Raw genomic sequence first — 24,356 nt, 5'->3', positions numbered from 1 at the left:
TCTCTCTCTCTCAAAAATAAATAAACATTTTGGGGCTCCTAGCTGGTCAGTCAGATGAGCATCTGACTTCGACTCAGGTCATGATCTCATGGTTTGTGAGTTCGAGCACCACACCGGGCTCTCCACTGTCAGCACAGAGCCCTGCTTCAGGTCCTCTGTCCCCCTGCCTCTCTGCACCCCACCCCCCGATGTCTCTCAAAAATAAACATTAAAAAATAATAAATAAATAAATAAATAAATACATTTACTTACATAAATAAAATAAAATCAAAATTAAATAATAATAATAATACAACGCTCTGTGCTGACAGTACGGAGCATGCTTGGGATTCTCTCTCTCCCCCTCTCTCTGCCCCTCCCCTGCTCACCCACTCTCTCTCTCTCTCTCAGAATAAACCTTAAAAAAAAAAAAAAAGAAAAAAAGAGATACAACAGACAGAACCTGATGACAGAACAGATACGAGAGGTAAGGTGGCGATGGTACCAAGGAATCCTCCCTTATTAAAAAGAGGGAAGAAGGAAAGAACAGACTATACATCTCCAGATTATAATATTTATAATATAGCTCTAATTTTGATGTTTAAAAGACATGAAGGTATTCTAAAAATACATTACCAAGAAGAATAAAAAACTGCAATGGATTAAAACACGTAAAATGCTAAAATTCATGAGGTCCTCAGAAAACAGTAACACAAAAGAAGGAAAAGGGGATGAAGTATGCCACAGGTTCTAGCCATGTTGGGAAAGTGGTAAAAAATTAAGGCAAAGATGTGTATCATGGAGTCCAGAGTAACCTCTAAGAGAATTTAAACCTAACAATACAATAGATGCAGAAGGGGGGTTGGGTGGGGGAGAAGAATTCATTGATATAAAAGAAGGAAGAAAAAGGAATATAAAATAGGAGGGTTAAATAAGAACAAAGAATAGAATGGTAGAAACCTACTGCCATTTTCCCGTACCTGTTAACACCCCAGGATGCATCCAGAATGTGGGAAATTCTACAAGACAAACCTGATTTCTTCAACAACTAAATTGCAAGGAAAGAAGGAAGGAAGGGGAACAGTGGGTGGTAATTTATAGATTGAGACACATACTAGCTAAATGCAGTGTGTGGACATTTGGAACCTGATGTGAAGTAACCAACTGCTTAAAAAAAAAAAAAAAAAAAGGAAAGAAAAGGAAAAAAAAGAGACATAAACTGAGAAACTTAAACACTAAGTTAATAATGATTTAAAGGAATTCTTTTTAGGTGTGGTAACAATATTGTACTTTTGTTTAAGATGTTTTTTCTTACCTTCTAGAGATCTGTAACAAAGTAGTAAAGGAACTACAAAGGAAGTGATATGTTATCTGAGATTTGCTTTAAAATGACCATTCTGGGGGCGCCTGGGTGGCGCAGTCGGTTAAGCGTCCGACTTCAGCCAGGTCACGATCTCGCGGTCCGTGAGTTCGAGCCCCGCGTCGGGCTCTGGGCTGATGGCTCGGAGCCTGGAGCCTGTTTCCGATTCTGTGTCTCCCTCTCCCTCTGCCCCTCCCCCGTTCATGCTCTGTCTCTCTCTGTCCCAAAAATAAATAAAAAAATAAAATAAATTAAAAAAAAAAAAACGTCGGAAAAAAAAAAAAATAAAATGACCAGTCTGGCAAGGGTCGGGGGGGGGGGGGGGGGGGGGGAGGAGGGGAGGCATGAAACAAGAAATGATCAAGACAGGCCGACGTGTTAACAATCATAGTAATACTCATATGAGATTTACTCTACTATTCTACTTCCGTATTCATTTGGATTGTACTGGAATATAAAATATAAAGGGACAGAAGGAGAAAGGGAGGGAGGAAAGATCTCTAGATAGAAAAGTATGTGTAGAAAATGTTTTGGCAGGATGTATCTCAAAATGTTCAAGTGGTTCTCTCTGGGCAAATGTGATCACAATTTTTAGAAAATGTTACAAATTTATCATCTCTGGGTAGGGAGATCACTGGTAACTTTTAGTCTCTTTTCTCTTTTTGCTTAGCTATGCTTTCTAGTTGTTTCTACAATGAACAGATCAGAATGTTGATTCAAAAATTATTTAAAAGGACAGAAGAAAGACTGCCAAAAAAAACCCCAAAGAACCTCCCACTTAAATCCACATTTTTTAACCATTTCTGGGTCCTAGCCCCTTAGCAAAAACTAATGAGAGCGACTCTCTCTCTCCCCCCAGAAAAATGCACAATCCTACATAATTTTTCATATGATGTGAAGAAACTCTGAGATTCCTAACGAACTCGGAGGCTTTCTACGTTGTTAGCAGTTATAGTAAATAATAACAGCTGACATTTATTGTATATTTGCTACATGCCAAGCATGGCCCTATGTGCTTTCCAACTGTTAACTCATTTCACCCTCCCACACAACCCTATGACATAGCTGCTCTCATCGTCCCCAATTTACAGATGAGGAGAGTGAAGATAGACAGGCTGAATAATACGCCCAGGGTTCCATAACTAAGGAATGGCAGAACCAGCATACAAACTCAGCAGCCCGGCTCTAGAGCTGAGCTTTTCACTTCCCAATTATGAGACCATTCATAGAGTTAAGTCAAATATACCAAGCAAATGTGATGTCCTGAGTTGCACTCTGGAGACCATGACTTCAAATTCAACTAACAGTAAGTGCCCACCATGTGCCAGACTCCTCCAGACAGATGAACCCACCCAGCCCTTGCAACAGTGCTGTGAGGGACCCGCCCCAAAGACACCCAGTTAACTGCAGCAGGATCAGAAGCCGAGTCCGACTTCCAACTTCAAGTTCACCATCCCATAGCTGATTCCTTTCAAGTTGGAGGGATGGTCTGTTCTAAGCCTCACGTGACCTCCGCATGAGCAAAATCTTTTCAAGGTAACTGGTGGAGATCTAGTTTAACCCTTAATTTGCACCCTTAATTTGTGCACCCTTAGTTTGTTCAATATGTGCACCCTTAATCTGCCTGCCCATGATCCAAAGACATCCAAGTTTTGAGATTTTCCCTCATCAGTCTACTTTAGCCACAGCTGAGACATCTTGGATGGAGACACGCTTCCACAAGTTTGCTCATATACATAAATAGAACTGTCTGCATATCCTGAAGACAAGTGCCAGGTGCTTGCACTCACAGACAATGCACTCACACACACCACGGCCTGTACAAATACGCACAAGCGAATTCCACGAAAGCCCTCATAATGCTCACAGTTTCACAGTTTAAGCATCGGGTTTCATTGGTGAGCGTTCCCTGAAAAATCTCATGGACCCAGGTGAGTTCTGGTTTATTATTCTCCGCAGGTTCATTCATGTTGCCATTTTTTAATTTTCCATTTTGTTTTTCCTGTTTCTTCTCTTCCTGCAGGATGTCCGCAATAGTGTTTAGCAAATAATTTAGAAACTCGTGAGCATCCTGCTGCATGTAGTTATCAAAGAGATCTGGAAAAGAGAAGGTCATCGTTTCAGTCTCTGGTTCTTGAAAAGAAAACACGATGCTCCATTTTACACACCACGCTTCAGTTTCTATATTGAAATGTCCAGGGGACAGGTATCACATATATTCATCTCTATTTTCCAACTTTAATGGGTACATTTTAAAAGAATTTTGTTCATTTTTCTCACCACCCACCAAGAACTAAATTTCCCATGTCTCCTAAAAGTCATCATGTATATAAAAAGCTACCAAAATTTTTATTTGTTCTACAAAAAAAAACTCAAGAAATTATTTGATAAGTTCCCTGATAAAATATCAATATTTAATATGATGTGACCACCAATGATCAATTATTCATGTTGCAATTTATCTAGAGCAAAAGGGGTCTCTTCCCAAAGATCATATTAAGCCCTGGACCAGACTGGAAGCAGCTTAAACGAAACACATATGGGAGATGAGGGATGTGTGTGTCTATCTGATAGTGTTCCGAAACCAAATACGAGTGATTCCAGAAGCCTACTGCTGTTCCCTGCCGTAGGGACAATCAAGAGACGAATGCAGCTGTGAAACTTCGTTATTAATCACGTTCGCGACAAGACTCGGGGGCGCTCTTCCTCCTGCTCACATTATTTTTATTCTGGCACGTATAAACTACAACAACGTTAAGAGACAGCAATCAAATTAAATGAGACTTTATAAAACAAACATCTGATTAACTGTGCAAGTCTGTTGGAGTAAGGCTGAAATCTAGGATAAACACAAGTTGCCATACCAACTATTTCTAGTCATAGAAATTACCAATGCAAATCTTCTGGAATAACCTAGTCCCCACCACCACTCCCCACCCCCCGGCCAAAAAAATAAACAAAACCAAAAAAAAAAAAAAAAAACCAAAAAACAAAACAAAACAAAAAAAAATCAGAAGAAAAAAAAAATCAGGTGACAGCCGGGCATTTTTATAGTATAAAGATATCAACTTAATATCCTTCAATTGTCTCAGGCATAAAAATCAGAGGTATTATTTTTAAAAGAGCAGAGTCTCCAGTTAGAGAATATACATTTATTTTAATCACTTACGACAACTTTATAAGAGTACCATTTTATTCAATTACTGCATCAACTTATTTATTCCAATCAGTGTACTGGCCTAGAAGGCTGCCTTGGGCAAGTTTTCTCTTACATGGGTCCTAGCCAGAAAAAAGCCCCTCCCGATGCACAGCAAATAAAAAGTCCATTCCAAAACGAAATGATAAATCCGAATTTGTAAGCTTTTTTTTTTATCCAGTCTTATTTTATGTATACGTGGTGGAAAAGGAGAATTATATCTGCCTTTATGAGTAGCTGGCCAGACCATTTTCCCATGAAAAAAAGCAAGAGGGGAGGTACATTTTGAGGATACACAGAACTATGAATACTCCTTTTCTCGGACCTTCAAACACATTACTCACCATTCTCTTTTCTCAGCCTCGAAATGAACTTCTTTGGTGGGATCACGCCAACCTTCTTCTTCTGCGTGGCAATGCTGTGGAAAAGGTCTGCCAGGCACGTCAGTAAGTTTTCCTTCTTTTTTTGCTGGGCCTTGTATGCCAACACATTCTCCCGGAACGGCCGACAGAAGTATAATGCCTGAAGCACGGAGTTACAGTAGCACGTGTTTCCGAACTGACAAAGGACAACAGGGATGGTTCAAGTTCATGGTCTGGAGACGCGCCACCTCCGGTGGGAAGAGGGAGAAGCCCACCCTCCAGGAGCCAGCCCAGATTTCCCAGTATCAGAGGCCTGCTCGCCATGTTAGGAAACTAGCAAACCACTCTAAACACACACCAGTGACTATCTGAGCAACAGGGAAACGAATACAGGTTTATATCAGCCTGGTGCCTCTCTAGCCCATGAAAGTCCCTAAAATAGATAAGAAGCTCTCAGCCTTAATTAAAAAAAAAAAAAAAAAAAAAAAAAAATCTAAGGAGAGCTTCTGGTGCTTAAAAAGAAAAGAAGAAAACTCGACATAATATGGTGACGAAGGAAAGTAGCTGGCTAAATAAGAGAGGCCATGTTGTAGGGGGGGTGCCTGGGTGGCTCAGTCAGTAGAGCGACCAGCCTCGGCTCAGGTCATAATCTCATGGTTCGTAAGTTCGAGCCCTGCATCAGGCGCTGGGCTAACAGCTCAGATCCTGGAGACTGCTCCGGATTCTGTGTCTCCCTCTCTTGCTACCCATACCCCACTCACCCTTAGTATGTCTCTCTCTCTCTCCAAATAAATAAACATTGAAAAGTAACAATAATTAAATAAATAAGAGAGGCCACATTACGACATATCTAAACTCCTATGGTGGAAAATAAAAATCCAAATCAGAACCCAAGAAAAAGAACCAGTTGGTCAGCTGGAGCAGCCTCATCTACATGGGGACTTGTTTTAGTCTTACTCTTCCAAGATTCTGGTGCCCCTGCGCATTGCTTCAGACCCCATGTCCTCACTTACTCCAGAGCAATGGGGCAAAGAGGTGCCTCCCTAGGTCATCCCACCAGCTTCTTCCCCTCCAACTCCTGAGTCACCCTCAGTCTTTTTTCTGCCATGATGGTAAGTGTCCCAACACAACAGCACTCAGTTCCTGGTCTCCTACAATCACATGAGGACTCACACCCTAATATTCTGTTCCTCTCAAAAACCACGGATACTCAGATTATGATTAAAGAAGGAAAAAGTCATCATCTCAATGGTTTTCAACAGACTGTGACACCAACTCTGTGGAAGAACACAGCCCAGACTATCACTTTAGGAATCTTCACAGAGAGGAAAATAAAAAGGGAAAAATCTAAAGAAACCACAAGATTAATAACATAGATTTCAAAATCCTTTGTAAGATTAAAATAGAACATGAACATCTTCTCAAGATTGGTTGTTGGCTTGTGTGTCATTTTCCCAAGGGTGAGACAGATGCTCCGCCATACTTAATGTGACATTTCTACGTATGCTAAGAGAGAACATTTCCTATTTTTACATATTTTAATCTACTTTGACATAATTATGTAATAGGAGACAAACCTCTTTTTAAAGAGAAGCTGGAACTTTCATGAATTACCATTTGAAGTGAACATAAATGAAGCTATTAATAAATGTAATCTCACAATGCTTCCACAAACTAGGAAATGGACTTAATTCTTTTTTTCCTCGTTTGTATTTTCCCTAGCTAGGGCAGAATTTTCCACAACTTGAACAACTATCTTCATAGACCTCAGCAGAGGCCTGTGCATAATGGCTAAAAAAATTGTATTAAAATTAGAAGTCCAGGGGCGCCTGGGTGGCTCAGTCGGTTGAGTGGCCAACTTCGGCTCAGGTCATGATCTCATGGCTCGTGGGTTTGGGCCCCGCGTTGGGCTCTGTGCTGCCAACTCAGTGTCTGGAGCCTACTTCAGATTCTGTGTCTCCCTCTCTCTCTGCCCCTCCGCTGCTCACGCCCTGTCTCTCTCTGTCTCTCAAAAATAAATAAATGTTAAAAAAAAAACATTTTAAATTGGAAGTCTGTATTTCGCCAACAGAATGCCCTATATTCTAGTACTTTAGCCTTCCTTCTTCCATCCTTTTCTCTTTGACTCAGTGTATCCGCCTTTGCCTAGACACCCTTTAGTAATGCTTGGCCCCGATCCAGTGGATGACTCTGGGAAGGAAAAGGAATTAACGTTTATGGAGTGTCCACAATGTGCCTCAGCCTTGTGTCAGGGTCTTCAGTAGGAGCTCGCTCACTGATCCTTCATTATAACCCAAGAGAAAGATATCGTTATGGTGTCCAATTTACAGATGGAGAAATGGAGGCTCAAAGAGGCCCAGTGACTTGCTCTAGATCACACAGCTAGTGAGCAGCACAGGCAGAATTCAGGGCTATATTACTTCAAAGCCAGTGTTCTTTCCATTATGCCACAAGGGGCATTTGTTCACTGAGAATACTTCTAGCTTCCCCAGTGGAAATTACTAGCTGTTACACCTGGGTACTGACAGATTCTGCTCAGAGCGGTTGTACCAGAAAACCAGGTGCTTGTGAGGTGCTTATGAGGTGGAAAACCTTTACCCCAGAGGGAACGGATCAGGTGAGGAAGAAAGCTCACAAGGGTATTGGGTAACATCGCCTAACGACTTAGTCATAACCAACTCATCAAGGAAGCAGAGCCTAAGTGTGGTCACATGCAAGGCAGCATTGCTGAGCACAGATAAGACGAGGCCCAGGAATTGGGAGATAAATTGGTCCCAGTCTTCCCCGCCACAATCCACCCCTGCTTTCAGTACCAGCATCAAGTTTGATTGTTAAACAGTTCCTGGTGATGAGCTGGTAACACTTTTAAAACTCTGTACTCATGCATACTGAAACGGAGACTGGCCAAAGACCAGTTCACCTACATGATACAAGCAGATTTGGCCACAAAGGCTAATAAAATTATTCCAAAAGTTACAAAGGAAATCTCATGAGCACCAGGGAAAAAAGTGAGAATGTGACCCAACAATGCAGTAATTAAACCCTTTTTTCTGGGACAACTGACACTTTGAAAAACTGAACTAAATTTCTCCTCCCCAACACCTGCCATTTCTAGGAACTAAGGCGCATGAACAATTATTTAAAAATTGGTGATAAGAGAAACTGCCATGGAGTTGCTTCAAGTACTCTAAAACATTTGATAAAAATAAGACATCTTTATATACTTACATTGACCAATCCAAAATAGTGTTCATTGATTGGAAACTGCTCTGGACCAATGTCTTTTTCCAGAGCAGAGGCATTGGTGCCCTGAAAGAGAAAAATAACAAAGTTTCTATTGTACATAAAATGGACAATAGACTCTTAAGAGAGTCCACTATTGAGATCAGCATCTCTCTCGCCCTCGTGGTGGTTAGTGCTGTTTGTGCTGGGGAAAAAAAGTGTCAGAAGTAAGTCGGTAAAGGAATTAATAATGTCAGCCTTATTCTTCTCTTCATCCAATGTAATCATCCCTTCAAACCCATTCTACCTGACTTCCATGATCTTCTATTAGTAAAGTTGGTTTGAGATAGGCAAATAAGCAAATTATCATTAAGAGCTTGTGAATAAAACATTGTAAATTGTAAGCCCAGCAGCTTTTATAATACTTGGTGGTGTAGAGAATCATATCACCACTCTCAAAGTCAACGTCTTCATTCTGATAACGATTTACTGCACGCCCACTATGTGCCAGGTACTATTCCAGGCAGTGACAATGTAACAGTGAACAAAACAGACAAGGAAGCCCACACTCACGGAGCTCACATTTTAGTGAAGACAGCCAGAAAGAAAAAGCAAATACAATGGACAGTATACAGGAAGGTGGTAAGCGCAGTGATGAACAACAAATCAGGAAATGAGGGTGTGGACCTCAGGGAGGAGAGAAATGAAGGCGGGGGGTGGGGGGAGTGTACATAGTTGAAGCTTTAAATACGGTGCTCAGAGAAATGCCTTAACTGGGAAAGTGAAATGTCCAAGGAATACTGTGAATAATGGAACGATGTACTTTAAAACCCTTCCCAAATGCATCAGATTGGTGAGCCATGTGAACCCAAGTTGAAAGCTCCAACGTGATGATGAGAAGTTACTGGGTACTCCTATTAAGTGCCAGGGACTGTACTATTCATTCTCACAACAATCCTAGAGGGAAGTACTATTACAACGCCTACTTAACGGACAGGAGCATGAAGTTTACAATGATTAAAAATCTGCCCAAGAACCACAGGCAGTAAGCGGCGGAGCTAGGACTTGAACCCAGGAGTCAGGCTTGGGAGCCCCTGAGCTTAACCAAATGCTATGCAGGACAATCGAACGCACCGCTGAGGGCAAAGTGGCCACTAGCGACACGACACCCATTTCTCCCGGAAGGCCCAGACGAGCCCGCTGCAATTAGGAAAAGTGACCGAAGTCCAGTCCAACAAGGTAAGCCGTTTGGGGTGCGAGGATCAGGCTCCACATATGCCTGTGGCTCTATCATCATTCTATAGCCTTCTCTCGTCCTCAGGCTATCAGAGAAGGACTCTGTTCAGAGAATCTCAAAGATCTGGGAGACAGGAAGAGACACCATTGTGTTTTCTAAAAAAAATGAATCTGCTGCTAATATCTATTCTTGATCCATATAATGGGCATCTCCTGTCATGGGAAGAAATGGCCAAAAGGTGGACTGAGAACCAGACAAAATGGTCACTTGTCAGCAAGAAAATGTTAAATGTAAAATAACCCAATTTTGAGCAAACAGGACTGCAGCAGAAATGGCCAATTCTATTCCCTTATCATAACATCCTGTTTTCATGTGTTTTCTAGGTCCATTATACAGCCCACCAATCTAAATTCCCTTTCCTGTCAGCTGAGACTTTGAGCTCTGTGGTCATTTGTGCATATTTGATAGTTTCACTGTCTTTTCGTGCGCGCGCGCGTGCGGTTTTCATCACCTTTCACAATAAGCGACGCCATATACAAGGCTGAGTCTTTTAAACAGCAGTTATAATATTACAGCAGGATTTTATGGTATAGACAAAAACCACTAAAATTTTTCAAAAAAGCCACATCCCAATCATAAATCAATATAAATAATGCATATTAAATACACCCACGGCCATATCTGAAGCAACATTAGAATATATGGCTTAGAGCCCAGGAGGAATTTCAGATATAAAAGGATAGCGCATGGAGACAGAGCTCATTAAATCTCTCTTTATGAGGTAGCCATATATTCAAGTGAATCCATGATTTTCGCTATTTAGGAATTCTTGGATCAAGTCTGCTTTTCTCTACCTAGCTTAATATTTTCCCACTGGAGGGAGAGTTGGGGAGGTGATTACCCGAACGGAGGGCAATGTTTAAGAGGAATAACCTGTGCTAAACACCTGCCCTCCTGAGGTCCACACCTCCCAGGTCTGTTCAAGGCCCTTCCCATCTCCTTTTCTTGGCTGACCTCCATTCACAGACGACCTCACCCTCCCCTCTGCCTCCTGCTGTCATCCGGGGTCATCTCAATACCCACGTGGAGGAGCATTCCCACAGCCTGCTCTCTCGGTAACTGGATGTCCTCTTTACCAGCTGGCTTTTATTCCACTCCACTCCAGCTCCTCTGGACCTGGTCACCACCCTACAATCGATCCAGGCTCCGCTCTGCCTGCCAGCTTCCTTAAGCATCCCAGCACCATGGCTACATTCACACCACCTGATCCTGTCACGCCTCTTCTTTCTTATTCAGCGTAGAGCCCAGGGAGCATGACTTCAATTGCTCTTAAAAACCCTGTCCTCTGGTCACACCACCTGGCAAAAAACTAAGCCAGTAGGAGCCAAATGGTCCACCATCTCTGAACATACACCCATAGAGACGTGCAATGCTAATGGAAGAAGTCCCACAACGATGCCGGCTGGACTCACTTGAATTCACCAAGCAGGCCCCGAACATGTCCTGCCTCCAATAATGTCTCTTCAGTGCACTCATTCTCTCCACAGTGACTGTTTCCAACTTTCCTGGAGCTCCTCAAATCTTCAACATCCCCTAGTTCCCCTCTGCCCCACGCACTGGCTTCCTACTCAATAGGGGAACATTTTTTTTAATTGGATTAAATTAAACCAGCAGAGAGGAACTCTCGTTCCCAAACCTTCAAACCTACATGCCTCCCTCTGTTAATGACGGACACGTCTCTCGTCCAAGCCCGTCTCTCCTCCACAGTTAGATCCTTCCCGTCAGAATTTAACATGCCTACTGCAGGGCCCTGTAGAGGGTGTTAACATGATGTGATTTCTGCCCAGTGCTGCAAATGTCAAAGTGAAGAATTTAGCATGCCTAACTGCCTCCCCCTCTAAAAATGCACACGTGCACACTCTCCCACACATCTCCCCAGTGACCTCCCCCTCATCACTGTCCCATGAGAGCTCAACTTCTTTAAAGAACTCTATTCTGAAACATCTACAGATGAGTCAGATAACTTCTAAGATTTATTTTAAATAACCAGTGGTGAGGTGGGGAGAAGTGAGGACACGCTGTGTTGTTGAAGCTGAGTGCTGGGTACGTGGGGCTCGTTATACTATTCTGTTTATACGTTAACATGTATGTGTACTGGCAGAGTAATGGTGCCCCAAAGATGTCTATGTCCTAATCCCCAGAACTTGTGAATATATTACCTTACATGGCTAAGGAAAATTCAGCTTGCAGATGGGATTAATTTGCTTATGAGTTGACCTTAAAATAGGAGGACTGTCCCAGATTATCTTGGCAGGCCCAATGTTATCACAAGCATCCTTAAAAGTGGGAAACACGCAGACCGACAGATCAGAGTGACGCCACGTGTGAAGGACTCAACTGGCCCTTGCTAGTTCTGAAGACGAAGGAAGGGGGCCAGGAGCCAAGGAGCACACGCAACCTCCAGAAGCTGGAAAAGGCAAGGAACAGTCTCTGCTGGAACCTCCAGGAAGAACTCAAATTTATACATCCTATATGTTAGCTCCGGGAGGCCAATTTCAGGTCTTTGACCTCCGGAACCATAAGACAAGAAATTTGTGTTAAGGCACTAAGACAATCCTAATTTCTTATAGCAGCAATAGGAAGCTAATACAATGTTGGGAAGTTTTCCATAATACTGTTTAAGATTCTTCTGTTTCTTCACCTCCACATTTCTTCATCTGGATTCTATCTCCACTTCACCCCTGATGAGCTCAAAACATTGCCAACTACAGAGGGCGCTTTTAGCTACCCTGGGCTTTCTACAAGCACTGAGGCCCTCTTCCCTCTTCTCCATGCCTCTCTGTAGGGTCCAGGCAATAACCACTCATGTGGCATCAATCAGCAGCTACCATTTCCAATTTCATCTTCATTCCAGAAAACTTCTGAGCTCATTCAGACTGGATGAATATTGACATTTCCACTGGTTTGTCTCATAGGCCCTCAAAATCAATCTACTCCAAATTAGAGCGTTCCCTTCTCCTTCCCCCCAATTCCAACCCTTTCCTGGTATTTCGCCACAAATGACAATGCTGCCACCTTCTTGGCCGACGCTTGGTCTAGCCTGGGGGTCTCGCCCGACCCACCCACTACCATGTCTGTGGTTTCAATCTCTCAGAGCCATCTGCTTCTCTTTCATCTTCTGCCACGAGCAAGGCAAGGCCCCCAGCATCTCCCACCTGAATTACGACAGCCTCCTGTGTGGCCTCCAACACCCTCCATACCCACCTCTAACCCCACTGTCATCATGGCAGCACAAGTGTTCTTTGTAAATACAAAGCTACTCTAAAACCCTCCAGTGACTTCCCCTGCTGTCTCCCGCGTCACCTCTCAACACCCAGTCCCTTGTACACTTGGCTGTCACAATAGCCTTTCGTTCCATTCCTCATACAGATCAGGACACCTCAAATTCCATCCCACTCACCACCTGAAGGTTCTTCCTCAGCTTCTTCACCTGCCTGTACCCCATCATCCTTCTCAGGGCATTCTTCACTGACTACCCCCAGGCTCTGGTAGTCCCTCTGACAGAAAGAATAATGGCCCCTCCACACCCTAATCCCTGGAATCTGTGAATCTGTTACCTTACATGGCCAAAGGGACTGTGCAGGTACAGTTAATTTAAGGATCTTGAGATGGGGACATCACACTGGATTATCTGGGTGGGCCCAGTGTAACCACAAGGGAGGGTCCTCAGGAGAGGGAGGTGAGACGCAAGAGTCAGTGAGAAGACATGACAACAGAAGCAGAGTTCCGAGAGTTCCTGGGCGACGGAATGTAGGCAGCCTCTAGAAACTGGAAAAGGCAAGGAAACGCATTCTCTCCTAGAGCCTCTAGGAGGTGTGGGGCTAGCCGGAACCTTGACTTTAGGATTTTTGACCTCTGGAACTTCAAATGAAGCTCTGAAGTCTGTGGTAATTTTTTACAGCAGCAACAGGAAACTTCACCCACACAACCTCCACCCCCCACCCGGGGACCCTGTATGGTATCCATACCTACTACAAGGGGACTTGGCAGGTGTCAGCGGCCATGACCAGCTAACATCAGAAATGGAAAACGGGTGCCTGGGTGGCTCAGCCGTTTGAGCGTCTGACTTCGGCTCAGGCCATGATCTCACGGCTTGTGAGTTCAAGCCCTGCATCAGGCCGTCTGCTGGCAGTGCAGAGGCTACTTTGGATCCTCTGTCCCCTTCTCTCCCTCTGTCCCTCCTCTGCTCGGTCTCTCTCTCTCTCTTCCTCTCTCTCAAAAATAAATAAACATTAAAAAACAAGAAACAAAAAAAGAACTGGAAAATGGATATCAAGGGGAACAACCAATGTTGTTCCCAGAGGGCCCTCAGTCAATGTCTCAGAGGGCCCTCAGAGCAAGGTTTGTGACAGAAAAAGTTAGAAACAGCTTGGACTGGTTAAAAAGTTATAGTGATCCATACAATGGAATACCATGCAGCTATTTAAAGAAGTTGCCGTACAAGTCCTGCTATGAAAATCTGTCCAAGATAGAGCAAGAAGTAGAAACGTGCTGGCGAGTGACAATGTGCAGGATGATGCTGGAGATGCCACTCATTTAATCAACGGACACCGCACCCTGCTTTGTGCCGAGCACTTATATCTGAGGCACACAGCACACGCAGACCAGGCCTGTGTTTAATGCCTACATTTTTTTTTTTTTTTGTTAATGAGAGAGAGGGGCAGAGAACACGTGTGCATGCCTGAGCGAGGGAGGCACAGAGAGGATCCGAAGCAGGCTCGCGGTGTCAGTGCAGAGCCCGACGTGAAGCTCAAACCCACAAACTGAGAGATCATGTCCCGATTTGACCTGATTTGATTTCACGATCATGAAATCAAAAGTCAGATGCTCAACGGAGCCACCCAGGCGCCCCTCCGTGCCTACATTCTAATGGAAACCCCTTCAAGAATACTTAGGAAATTATGAACACTAGTCACCAGGGTCTAGGAGCAGGGCTGGGAACTGAGGAGGCCACCAAAGGGCTTTTCGTGTTCTCTTCCCAACTATTCATCCTTTTTACACTGGGTATTGTTATTTTTGTCATTAAAGAAAGTTAATGGGGGCGCCTGGGTGGCTCAGTCGGTTAAGTGTCTGACTTAGGCTCAGGTCATGATCTCATGGTTTGTGAGTTCAAGCCCCACATCAGGCTCTGTGCTGACAGCTCAGAGCCTGGATCCTGCTTCAGATTCTGTGTCTCCTTCTCTCTCTGACTCTCCCCCACTCACACTCTCTTTCTCTCAAAAATAAACATTGAAAAAAAACTATAAAAAAAAAAAAGTTAATGAAAATTAGCAAACTAATATCCTGCAGACCAGTTATCTCGAGGCCACAGCACACAATTCAGACTGTATTTGGCCATTTTTTCCTCCCAGTGTGAATTTGCCTTTGGTGTTGGTCACTCTTCTCTCTTGGCCTTGGTTTCCTGGCTGGGAGGGTGTGGGTAGGGGAGGAGCTGGAATCGGGCCAACCCACTACTCAGGGTAACAGGGAGAATCAAGCAAAACTGGGAATGTCATCAGCACCATGCAAATTGCAAGGTACACTACAAATCCCAGCGCCTACACTCCCACTGCTAGCACCCAGCCCACAGGCACAAAAGGCAAGTGGGAGGCACTGAGAATAATTACTCCATGACCAGATGCTGAACAAAAGAACTTATCAATGGTGGTAAATCACAGGGTCTGGAGGTATAGAAACATAAAGATCTTATTTCCATCAGTAAAAAATTTGGTAACCTTTGAAAAACAATGCACCACACTTTATTAAAAATAGAATCTGAGCTGGGACAAGTTCCAACAAGAAGACTGTAACGTTAGCTCTTCAGAGCACTTCTGAGAGCAATCCTGTGCCTGCCGAGGGGGGGCTACAGAACCACCAAATAAACAACCACTGCCACCGGGAAGGATGAATCGTAAATGCATAGATGGATATAGAAAGGCATTTCTTTTTAAAGTGATTTTAAAGGCAGTTTATAAGGAAAGCATATTAGGAGTTCTTCCAGTGGGGGACAAAAAGGAGATAGAATCTTGCTCAGGAGGATGGTATAATCAGAACAGCAGCACTGCAAGGTCTATAAAAGCTAATGAGAATATTGCCAGACTATGGGAGCACCTGAACAAAAGCCACAGAGACCAGGAAGAGCCCTTGGAGATCATCTAGACCCATTTCACAGATGAAAAAAACTCAAGGCCCAGAGAAGTAAGCCTACTTGGCCAAGATAACCCCAGGACAGCCCATTTGTCGGCATCCTAGGTTAGGCAACCTCTCTTTCAAGTTTTTACAAAGTAAAGAAGGGCCACACACAAAAAAGGCCAAAGAGAACATGTAAAAATCTCCAAGTATACACAGAATAAGTCATCAGTTATAAACCCGGAATTAAAGTATGTGACGGGAGGGGTTCCTGGGTGGCTCAGTCGGTTAAGCACCCGACTTGGTCGTGATCTCCCAGTTTGTGAGTTCGAGCCCCGCATCAGGCTCTGTGCTGACAGCTCAGAGCCTGGAGCCTGCTTCGGATTCTGTCTCCCTCTCTCTGTCCCTCCCCCAGCTGTGCTCTGTCTCTCTCAGTCTCTCAATAATAAGTAAACGTTAAAAAATTTTTTAAAATAAAATAAAATATGTGACAGAAGAAGATAATGTTGTTGCCAAAGACATACTTTTAGGTCTATGTTCAAAAGGCTATTCTACTTATCAAGTAAGTTTTCCAAGTACAAAAGTACATAAAGAACTAGATTTCAAAAAAACTAGTTTTCCCTAACTTCTGTTGATTAAAGTCACTCCTACAGCTTTACACAGAGGGTGAAACAAAAATGAAGTGATACAGCCCAAGATCTCAGGATGAGTCAGGAGCCACTTGCCAGAATTCAAGGATGGTTAAGGAGGAATAGGGCCACTGGTTCCCCAGCTGTAACTAGTAATAATAACAACGGATAACACAAATCATCCTCCCTACTGCAGTCACTGCTCCAAGGACCTGATGTGTATTTTATTCATTTTACTCCTCTAATCCTCTAAATTTAACTCCATGAGGTTAATGCCACGATTGTTCCCATTTTAAAGAGAAGAAAACTGGGACCCAGAGAAGGTAAGTAACTTGATCCAAGTTCACACAGCCAAGGAACAAAACTGGGTTTAACTCACACCAGTATGCTCCTAACCACTGCACCGCAATGACTCTCATGCAGGCAGAGTCCCCTCGGAATCCCAGAATGGCAGAAAGAGAAAACTTGATGGGGTCACAAAGTTGTACAGACAAACCCCTAACTCCGAGGCACCCCTTCAAATAGTCCACAGTGAGCAACATACTTTTCCATAAAATCTCTACGGAATACTCTAAGATGCTACAACCTGTCTAAAGGAAATGTACAGGGGTGCCTGGGTGGGTCAGTCGGTTAAGCGTCCGACTTCGGCTCAGGTCATGATCTCCCGCTCTGTGAGTTCCAGCCCCATGTCGGGCTCTGTGCTGACAGCTCAGAGCCTGGAGCCTGCTTCAGATTCTGCGTCTCCCTCTCTCTCTGGCCCTCCCCCGTTCATGCTCTGTCTCTGTCTCAAAAATAAATAAACGTTAAAAAAAAAATTAAAGGAAATGTACAATTGAGGTTGGAAATTGGGAAAAACTCAGGATGTAGTCAATAAGAAAACAGATTTTTTTTTCCCAAAGTGGTTTTAAGGTCTGTGAATCTTTAGCCAAATAGGAAAAGAAGAGAATCTTAAGTTTAACCAGGCAAAAAGAGAAAAACAACATCAAAAAGTAAAAATGAGTTCTAAGGGGTAAAACGTCTTATACCTAATAATGAAATAATGTGCAATCTTACTACTCTACCTTCTGAATTTTTAGATACTGACAATATAATGAAAACACCTGCATAGAGAAAATAACCTACCAGAAGAATGCATAACAAAATGTGTTTGTTTATATATACATATATATCTTTTATATGTGTATATATACCTTATATACATATACATATATCTTGTATATATACCTTATATATATACCTTATATATATCTCTTATATATGTGTATACACACACACACACACACACACCTTTTTTTTTTTTTTAGAGTTTTTTAAAGTAATCTCTACACCCAATGTAGGGCTCAAACTCACAAGCCTGAGATCAAGAGTCACATGCTCCAGGTGCCCCAAAATGTGTTACTATATTAATACAGTTCATCTCTCAGTGTTAAGATTATAACAGGAGTTAGGGAGGTGGGAAGGGGAAGACAACTGGCATGAATTATATTTCAGGGGAAATTTCCCATTTCTGTTTAAATTTTTTTTTTAATGTTTACCTGTTTTTGAGAAAGAGACAGAGCATGAGTGGGGGAGGGGCAGACAGAGAGGGAGACACAGAATCCAAAGCAGGCTCCAGGCTCTGAGCTGTCAGCACAGAGCCCGATATAGAGTTCAAACTCACAAACCATGAGATCGTGACCTGAGCCAAAGTCAGACACCCATTTCTGTTTTAATTCAAAGAAAGCTTCAAAATATCCAATGTGCTCCAAAAGACAGAAATGCAGGCTGTAATTCTGAGCCTCTTAGCTAACAACTGGTGTGGCAAGTTTAAAACTGGCCACTAGAGCTATGCCTGCTGCAGCTGCCCTTTCTTCCTTTGGCTACCTTCCTACCATTTTGCTTCAATGTCACTTCTTCAAAGCTACCTTTCTTGACCTTTTTCTTATGTAATCCTGTGAGATTTCCGTTTTATAAAACCCATCACGACTTCTGATAACATATTTGTGCTTACTTAACATGTTTTCCCACTGAACCACAGGTTGACAAGTGATGATCTATGGACCAAATCTGGCACAACTGCTTTTGTAAATAAAGTTTTATTGGAACACAGACACAGTCATCCATTTACTTATTGTAGCTACTTTCACAATATGATAGTAGAGTAGTTGTGACAAAGACATTATGGCCCAGAAAGCCCAAGATATTTACCATGGAGCCTTTTACCGAAAAGCTTGCTAATCTCTACACTAGACCATAAACCCGACAAGAACAGACTCTATTACGTCTGATTCGTTTGCCAGCACCTAGCAGAGCACCTGGCATATAAAAGGCACTTAAATAAATTTGCTAACTGAATAAATTTGGCTAATGGGGAAGAGTAAGTGCTACATGCCACTCATTCAGAAATTTCATGTCTATATATTCGCTTAATTTTGTCCACTAGCCCAAGCCAGATTATGTTTATTACCTCTGTTCTACTTATGAAGAAATGGAGGGAACTTGCCCACCTTCACTCAGTCTGTAAAGGAGACAGAACTTGAACACAGGCCGTTCGGATTCAGAGCCCGAACTCCTGACCCCCAGGCAAGGGAGATGATCTTTTCATTTGTATTTTTCATAATTCCATAGCTGCAGATTATAGGGACTAGGCAGGGAGCCAGAGCTGCTCCTGAGCACGTGCTCTCTGGCCCTTGGTCACACATCACCTCATCACCTAACCATCGAACGCTAACCACCGAGTACGCAACACCCCGGTATGGCTATCGGTGCCCGTCCTGCTTAGAGGGCAGACAGGTCACCCAGGCCCAGTGAGCAACACTGAACAAAACTCCCCTTCCAGGTAAACCACTCCCGGGGACCACATTTCATAGGTGAGGGAAATGTGGTTAGCGGGGGGTTAAGGAACTTGCCAAGGTCAGGTGTTAGTATGTAGCAGAGGTCTGCTGTGAACCGACAACCTAAATCCTGACACACTGCAGCCCCAACTCCTGGCAGGAGCACTCACCCGCCTCCCGGACCTCTGCCGGCTTTCCCCGGGAGCCATCATCCACGGAAGGCAGTGACAACACATCTTCATTCTGCACCACGATAGCATGACATTTCCATGCCTTCTATGATATTGGGTAGGGGGAAACACGCAGAAAAACATCTCAACAGGATTTAATTTAATGATCATGACACAACAAAACAAAAACGTCTGCTACTGAAGAAAGATGACCCTGGGATACATAACGATCCCAAGTCATCACAGGAAGGGACATTAAAGAGCAGCTCGAGACTCTGGTTTGTAAAATAGCTCTCCGCGTGACTAGAGACAGCGTAACAAAGTCCTCATGCAAAGATAAAATTTCAACTCAAAAGCAGAACAAAAGATACTGGTCTGTGTCTATATTCTGGCTGAAGGGGGAGAAAAAGGAAATTTCACCCACAGTCACTGAACTCAGTGTGCTAGAAGAGAAACTCATCCCCAATCCAACGTTCTGCAGAGCCACCAACGTGCCACCTTGATTATGAGGTCTCTTAAGGTCTTACTTTACCCAGGAACCCCTCCCATCACCTCCTAGAAAAGCAGCATGAATGGCATGGGATACTGGCAAAGTCCCAGGTCATAGAGGTCAGCTCTACAAATTGGACTAATTGGGTGATTTGGAGCTCCACCCAACCCTGTCTAGTAGTTCAAGTTCAAGGTCTTCATCCAGTGAAAAACCAGGGCACCAGTATTCCATGTTACAGCCTGGGAGAACTGAAGGGGTTAAGGCACCTGGATGGGTTTGCATGGCACCCTGCCCTTCTGGATCAGTACTGCACCACCAGAGATATTCTACTCTAATGGAGCAAAAACATCTAGTACTGATTGTGAAACATAAAATATAGAATTCTGTGCTCTCTTCTCTCATCCCCAAACAGGGCTGCAATGGAAAAAAAAGAAACGACAGGAGTTCTTTACAGCAGTTATCACCCAAAGTGTTGATAGTGCCATGAGCTAAGTTCCGAAAGTAAAAACAGGTATAATGAATGGACAGAGTAATTCTGTACCTGTCAAGTTAATCATAAAAAATAGGGGTTTTGAGGGCGCCTGGGTGGCTCAGTCAGTTAAGTGTCCAACTTCGGCTCAGGTCATGATCGCACGGTTCGTGAATTCGAGCCCTGCATCGGGCTCTGGGCTGACAGCTCAGAGCCTGGAGCCCACTTCAGATTCTGTGTCTCCCTCTCTCTCTGCTCCTCCCCTACTCGTGCTCTGTCTCTCAAAAATAAATAAACATTAAAAAAAATAGGGGTTTGTGTGCTTACGTATCTTTGGAGCTTTTAACTCTATTTTGCTAATAATTCTTTTTTATTGTATTTTATAAAAATATCAGTCTGCCACAGATTGAAAATAAAAATAAAACTGGTCCTTCTCTACAGACTTCGAAAGTAATTGCCAACAACAAAACAGTTAAATGAAATTGAGCTGGTTTTCTTGAACGTGTGAATAGCTGCTCAAGCTCACTTCTAACAAGAGAGACGCAAACTAAAAATATACTAAGACTCCATTTTTCCCCTGACTGGCAAGGATCAAAAGGTTTCTGGATAGCACACGGCTTTGGCAAGGCTGTGGGTAACGAGAGTCGCACATATTGCTGGTGGAGGGCAATTTGGCAGAATCCGTCAAAGTTACAAATGCAAATCCATTTCTGAGAAGTAAGCCAACAGCTATATTCCCACACATGTAAAATGATTTATGGACATGAGGATATACGTTCGTTCCCTATAGCCTTGTTTGTAAAAACCAAAGGGTGGAAAACTACCTTTATGCCCATTAGTGCTTCAGTGAATCCAATACATTCAAGCAACTGAATACTCTGTAGCCATTAAAAAAGAATGAGGGTGCTCTTCACTTACTACTAACACAGACCCACCTTCAAGGCATAAAAGCAAGGGGCAGATCAGGATAGATCAGAATATGCCGGAGGTACTACCTGTGTTTTTAAAAACTATGAGAGAAATATAGAGGCGCCTGGGTGGCTCAGTTGGTTGACCGCCCGACTCTTGATTTCGGCTCAGGTCATGAACTCCAGGTCGTGGGGCTGAGCCCCGCATCAGCTCCGCGCTCAGCACAGTCAGTCCCCTTGGGATTCTCTCTCTTCCTGTCTGTCCCTCCCCTGCCCCTTCTCTCTCTCTCTTTTCTGAATAAATAAACATTTTTTAAAAAACAAAAATACTCTCTCTCTCTGACCCTCCCCCGTTCATGCTCTGTCTCTGTCTCAAAAATAAATAAAAGTAAAAAAAAAAAATTAAAAAAAAAAGGGGGGGGGCCTGGGTCCCTCATGCGGTTAAGCGTCCGACTTCAGCTTGGGTCATGATCTCACGGTCCACGAGTTCGAGCCCCATCTCGGGCTCTGTTCTGACAGCTCAGAGCCTGGAGCCTGCTTCAGATTCTGTGTCTCCCTCTCTCTCTGACCCTCCCCCATTCATGCTCTGTCTCTCTCGGTCTCAAAAACAAATAAACATTAAAAAAATTTTTTTAAATAAAAATAAAAACTATGAGAGAAACATAAACATATTTGTTTGTATATGCATAGGATACGTCTGAATGGAAGCAGAAGAAACTGCAAATATTAATCAGGCCAGTTATAACAACTGGATGCTGGCTATATTTTCAAGATATATCCTTTTGTACAATTTGAAATTTCTACCATAGGAACTCATATTACCTTTTTAAAAACTTAAAAAAAATTTTTTTTTTACAAAGAAACTGAGCTCAGTTACTTATGTATTTTTCAGGTAGGAACACCTAACTGCAGATGCCAGGTAGTACAAGAGGGTATGTTAGACGCTTATTAGGTGATGAAAAGTCTTTGACTAGATGACGTGCTCTCATTATCAGGAAAGGGAAAAACATTGTATCCTGACCGATGATTACAAAAGTTTTGCCTGCACTGTGCCTCCCCAGGACCTTTCAGTGGGAAATCACAGCTTCTTCCTCCTTTTGTCCCCTCCCGGCTTTCCCCACAAGTCCAGTCTCTGACTGGAAGCCGTGCTAGATTGCAGTGTGCAAACCCAAAGAGGTCTAAGTCACCTGCCCGTGTTAGGAAAGCTACAAAGTGGCAGGATCAAGACTGGAACCTGAGACCTCAGATCCCAAGGCAATCTCCACTCCATCCTTTGGACTGCAGTGCTAGTGGGAAAAACAGGGGCACTAGAAGGCAATAGTAGTAAAATGGTCAGGCTCTGGGCTAAGCACCAGACATTAATGAGTCCATTTCAGCCCCACGATACCACAGGGAGGGAAGTTCTCTTGCCACCGACATTATGGGTGACAAGCAGAGTCTCTGAAAGGGGAGCATTGGCAACTCTCACACTCAACCACCAACAGTGTGGAAACCCCAACCAGATCTCCTCCACTTGTTAACCTGCCCCCCAAGGAAGCTCGCCAACCTGTAACCTACAAACCACCGTAACAGTATTCCTCCAGAGGCGCCTGGCTGGCTCAGTCGGTAGGGCATGGGACTCTTGATCTTGGGGTCATAAGTTGGAGACCCACATTGGGCATGGCGATTACTTAAAAAACAAACAACAACAACAAAACCATAAGTGTTCCTCCAATAGTCGGTTATTTGAACCACCATAAAGAACCTCTTATCTGAGCCAATGCCTCCCAAACTAGGAACCATGAATCCCAGTGGGAGGTTAGATAATCTTAGGTGGCCCAACTATGAACACTTTTAACTCTAGCAATTATGCATTTTTGATTGAGGTATAATCGACATACAGCATTAAATTAGTTTCAGGTGTACAACATAATGATCTGATATTTGTATCTATAGCGATTATGTTTCTGATATGCATTACAAAAGCATATAACTAGCTCACCAAACCCATTACTTCACAGATGTCTTAGCACAGAATGAGACCAAATTAAAAGAAGTTGGACAGATTTAAGGAAAACTACTACTAAATTCAAGTGGTTCAAAGATACAGTGAAGGCGTGCCCAGGTGGCTCAATTGGTAAGCGTCTGTCTTCAGCTCTGGTCATGATCTCGCAGTTCGTGAGTTCAAGCCCCGCGTCGGGCTCTGTGCTGACAGCTCAGAGGCTGAAGCCTGCTTTGGATTCTGTGTCTCCCTCTCTCTCTGCCCCTCCCCACCGCCTCTCTCTCTCTCTCTTTCTCTCTCAAAAATAAACAAACATTAAAAAAAAAAAAAGATACAGTGAAGACTGGGAATAAAAACAAAAAAAACTGCAGCATACAATACACACTAGTTCTGAATGTCCCTTTTATTTTATTTGTATTTGCCCTCCTCTCTCCACACCACACTGTCTCTTCTCAGGTGGATGAGGCAGTATCCCCAGTAAATAAAGCACCCTGAAATGCTGCATTTAAATGACAGTGTCCTTCGGTGGCTTAACCTTGGGTTGACCACAAGGCCTGGTTTGCCCTGAATAGCTTTGATTACACCTACAGTAAATCAATTAATGCCTAATAGCTATTTAGAGCATCCCCCTCTCACTGTAAGAAGTGTCTGACTTGGGGAAATAAACTAGAGAGCCTCCCTACTGTCCTATCACCTGCTACAGTGCAGAGCTGAGTGGGAGAGAGTTCTGGGCCTCTCTCTAGTCCCGTTCCTCCCCCTGCAGTGAAGAGGGAACCCCACGTCCCAGCACCGCAGTCAGAACCACACAAGGTGAATTTTGCCTCTGCTCTTTGCCTGACCTCCTTCCCCCCACTCCACTCCTCCCAAAATGTCCACTAAACGTAGACAGCAGGCCAAACGAGAGCAGAATTCCATCAAACCAGTGATTCTCAGACGTCAGTGTGTTATCCTTTGTGGTTTTCAGTGTATCTAGAAACTACCTGAACTTATTAGCTGCTTTCCCTAAAGCCGTTCAACTTCTTTTAACAACAGCTTCGTGCTTTGGGTAACCTGAGGGAAAACATTAATTCCCTAAAAGAAGGAGAATAATTATGAAAAGTAGAATGTGTGAGGGCATCGCAGTTCACAAAATGCTTCCACAGGCAGCAAGATCGTCTTTGATTCTTCCCCAGAATGCTGTGAGAAAGGTACTTCATCACCTGCCTTTTTGTGTTATCAAGAGATGAGGAGACAGGCTTTGAAATTTACCAAGCAGGATTCCGAATCCCAAACTCCTCCACTTCAGAAAAAAAAAATAAAAATTTTTTTTTCTTTTTTTTCCCCGGGGACTTGCTGTTCTACGTGTGCTTCCCAAACCAGGACAATCTGGCCA

General features: G+C 43.4%; 1 protein-coding gene across 3 annotated transcripts in view; it reads right to left on the bottom strand.

The window, feature by feature from the left end:
* USP46 (ubiquitin specific peptidase 46) overlaps positions 1-24,356 on the bottom strand; it is a 59,401-nt gene that overhangs the window by 27,168 nt on the left and 7,877 nt on the right. For all 3 annotated transcript variants that reach the window (XM_047856030.1, XM_047856028.1, XM_047856029.1), the window contains exons 2-4: positions 8,126-8,206; positions 4,880-5,093; positions 3,207-3,436 (exon numbers count right to left, since the gene is read on the bottom strand). In XM_047856030.1, coding sequence (XP_047711986.1) covers positions 3,207-3,436; positions 4,880-5,093; positions 8,126-8,206 — 525 coding nt within the window. The remainder of the gene's footprint in view (positions 1-3,206; positions 3,437-4,879; positions 5,094-8,125; positions 8,207-24,356) is intronic.

The sequence above is a fragment of the Prionailurus viverrinus genome, chromosome B1, assembly GCF_022837055.1.
Source record: "Prionailurus viverrinus isolate Anna chromosome B1, UM_Priviv_1.0, whole genome shotgun sequence".
Lineage (NCBI taxonomy): Eukaryota > Metazoa > Chordata > Mammalia > Carnivora > Felidae > Prionailurus > Prionailurus viverrinus.
This window is presented reverse-complemented; position numbering and strand designations above follow the sequence as displayed.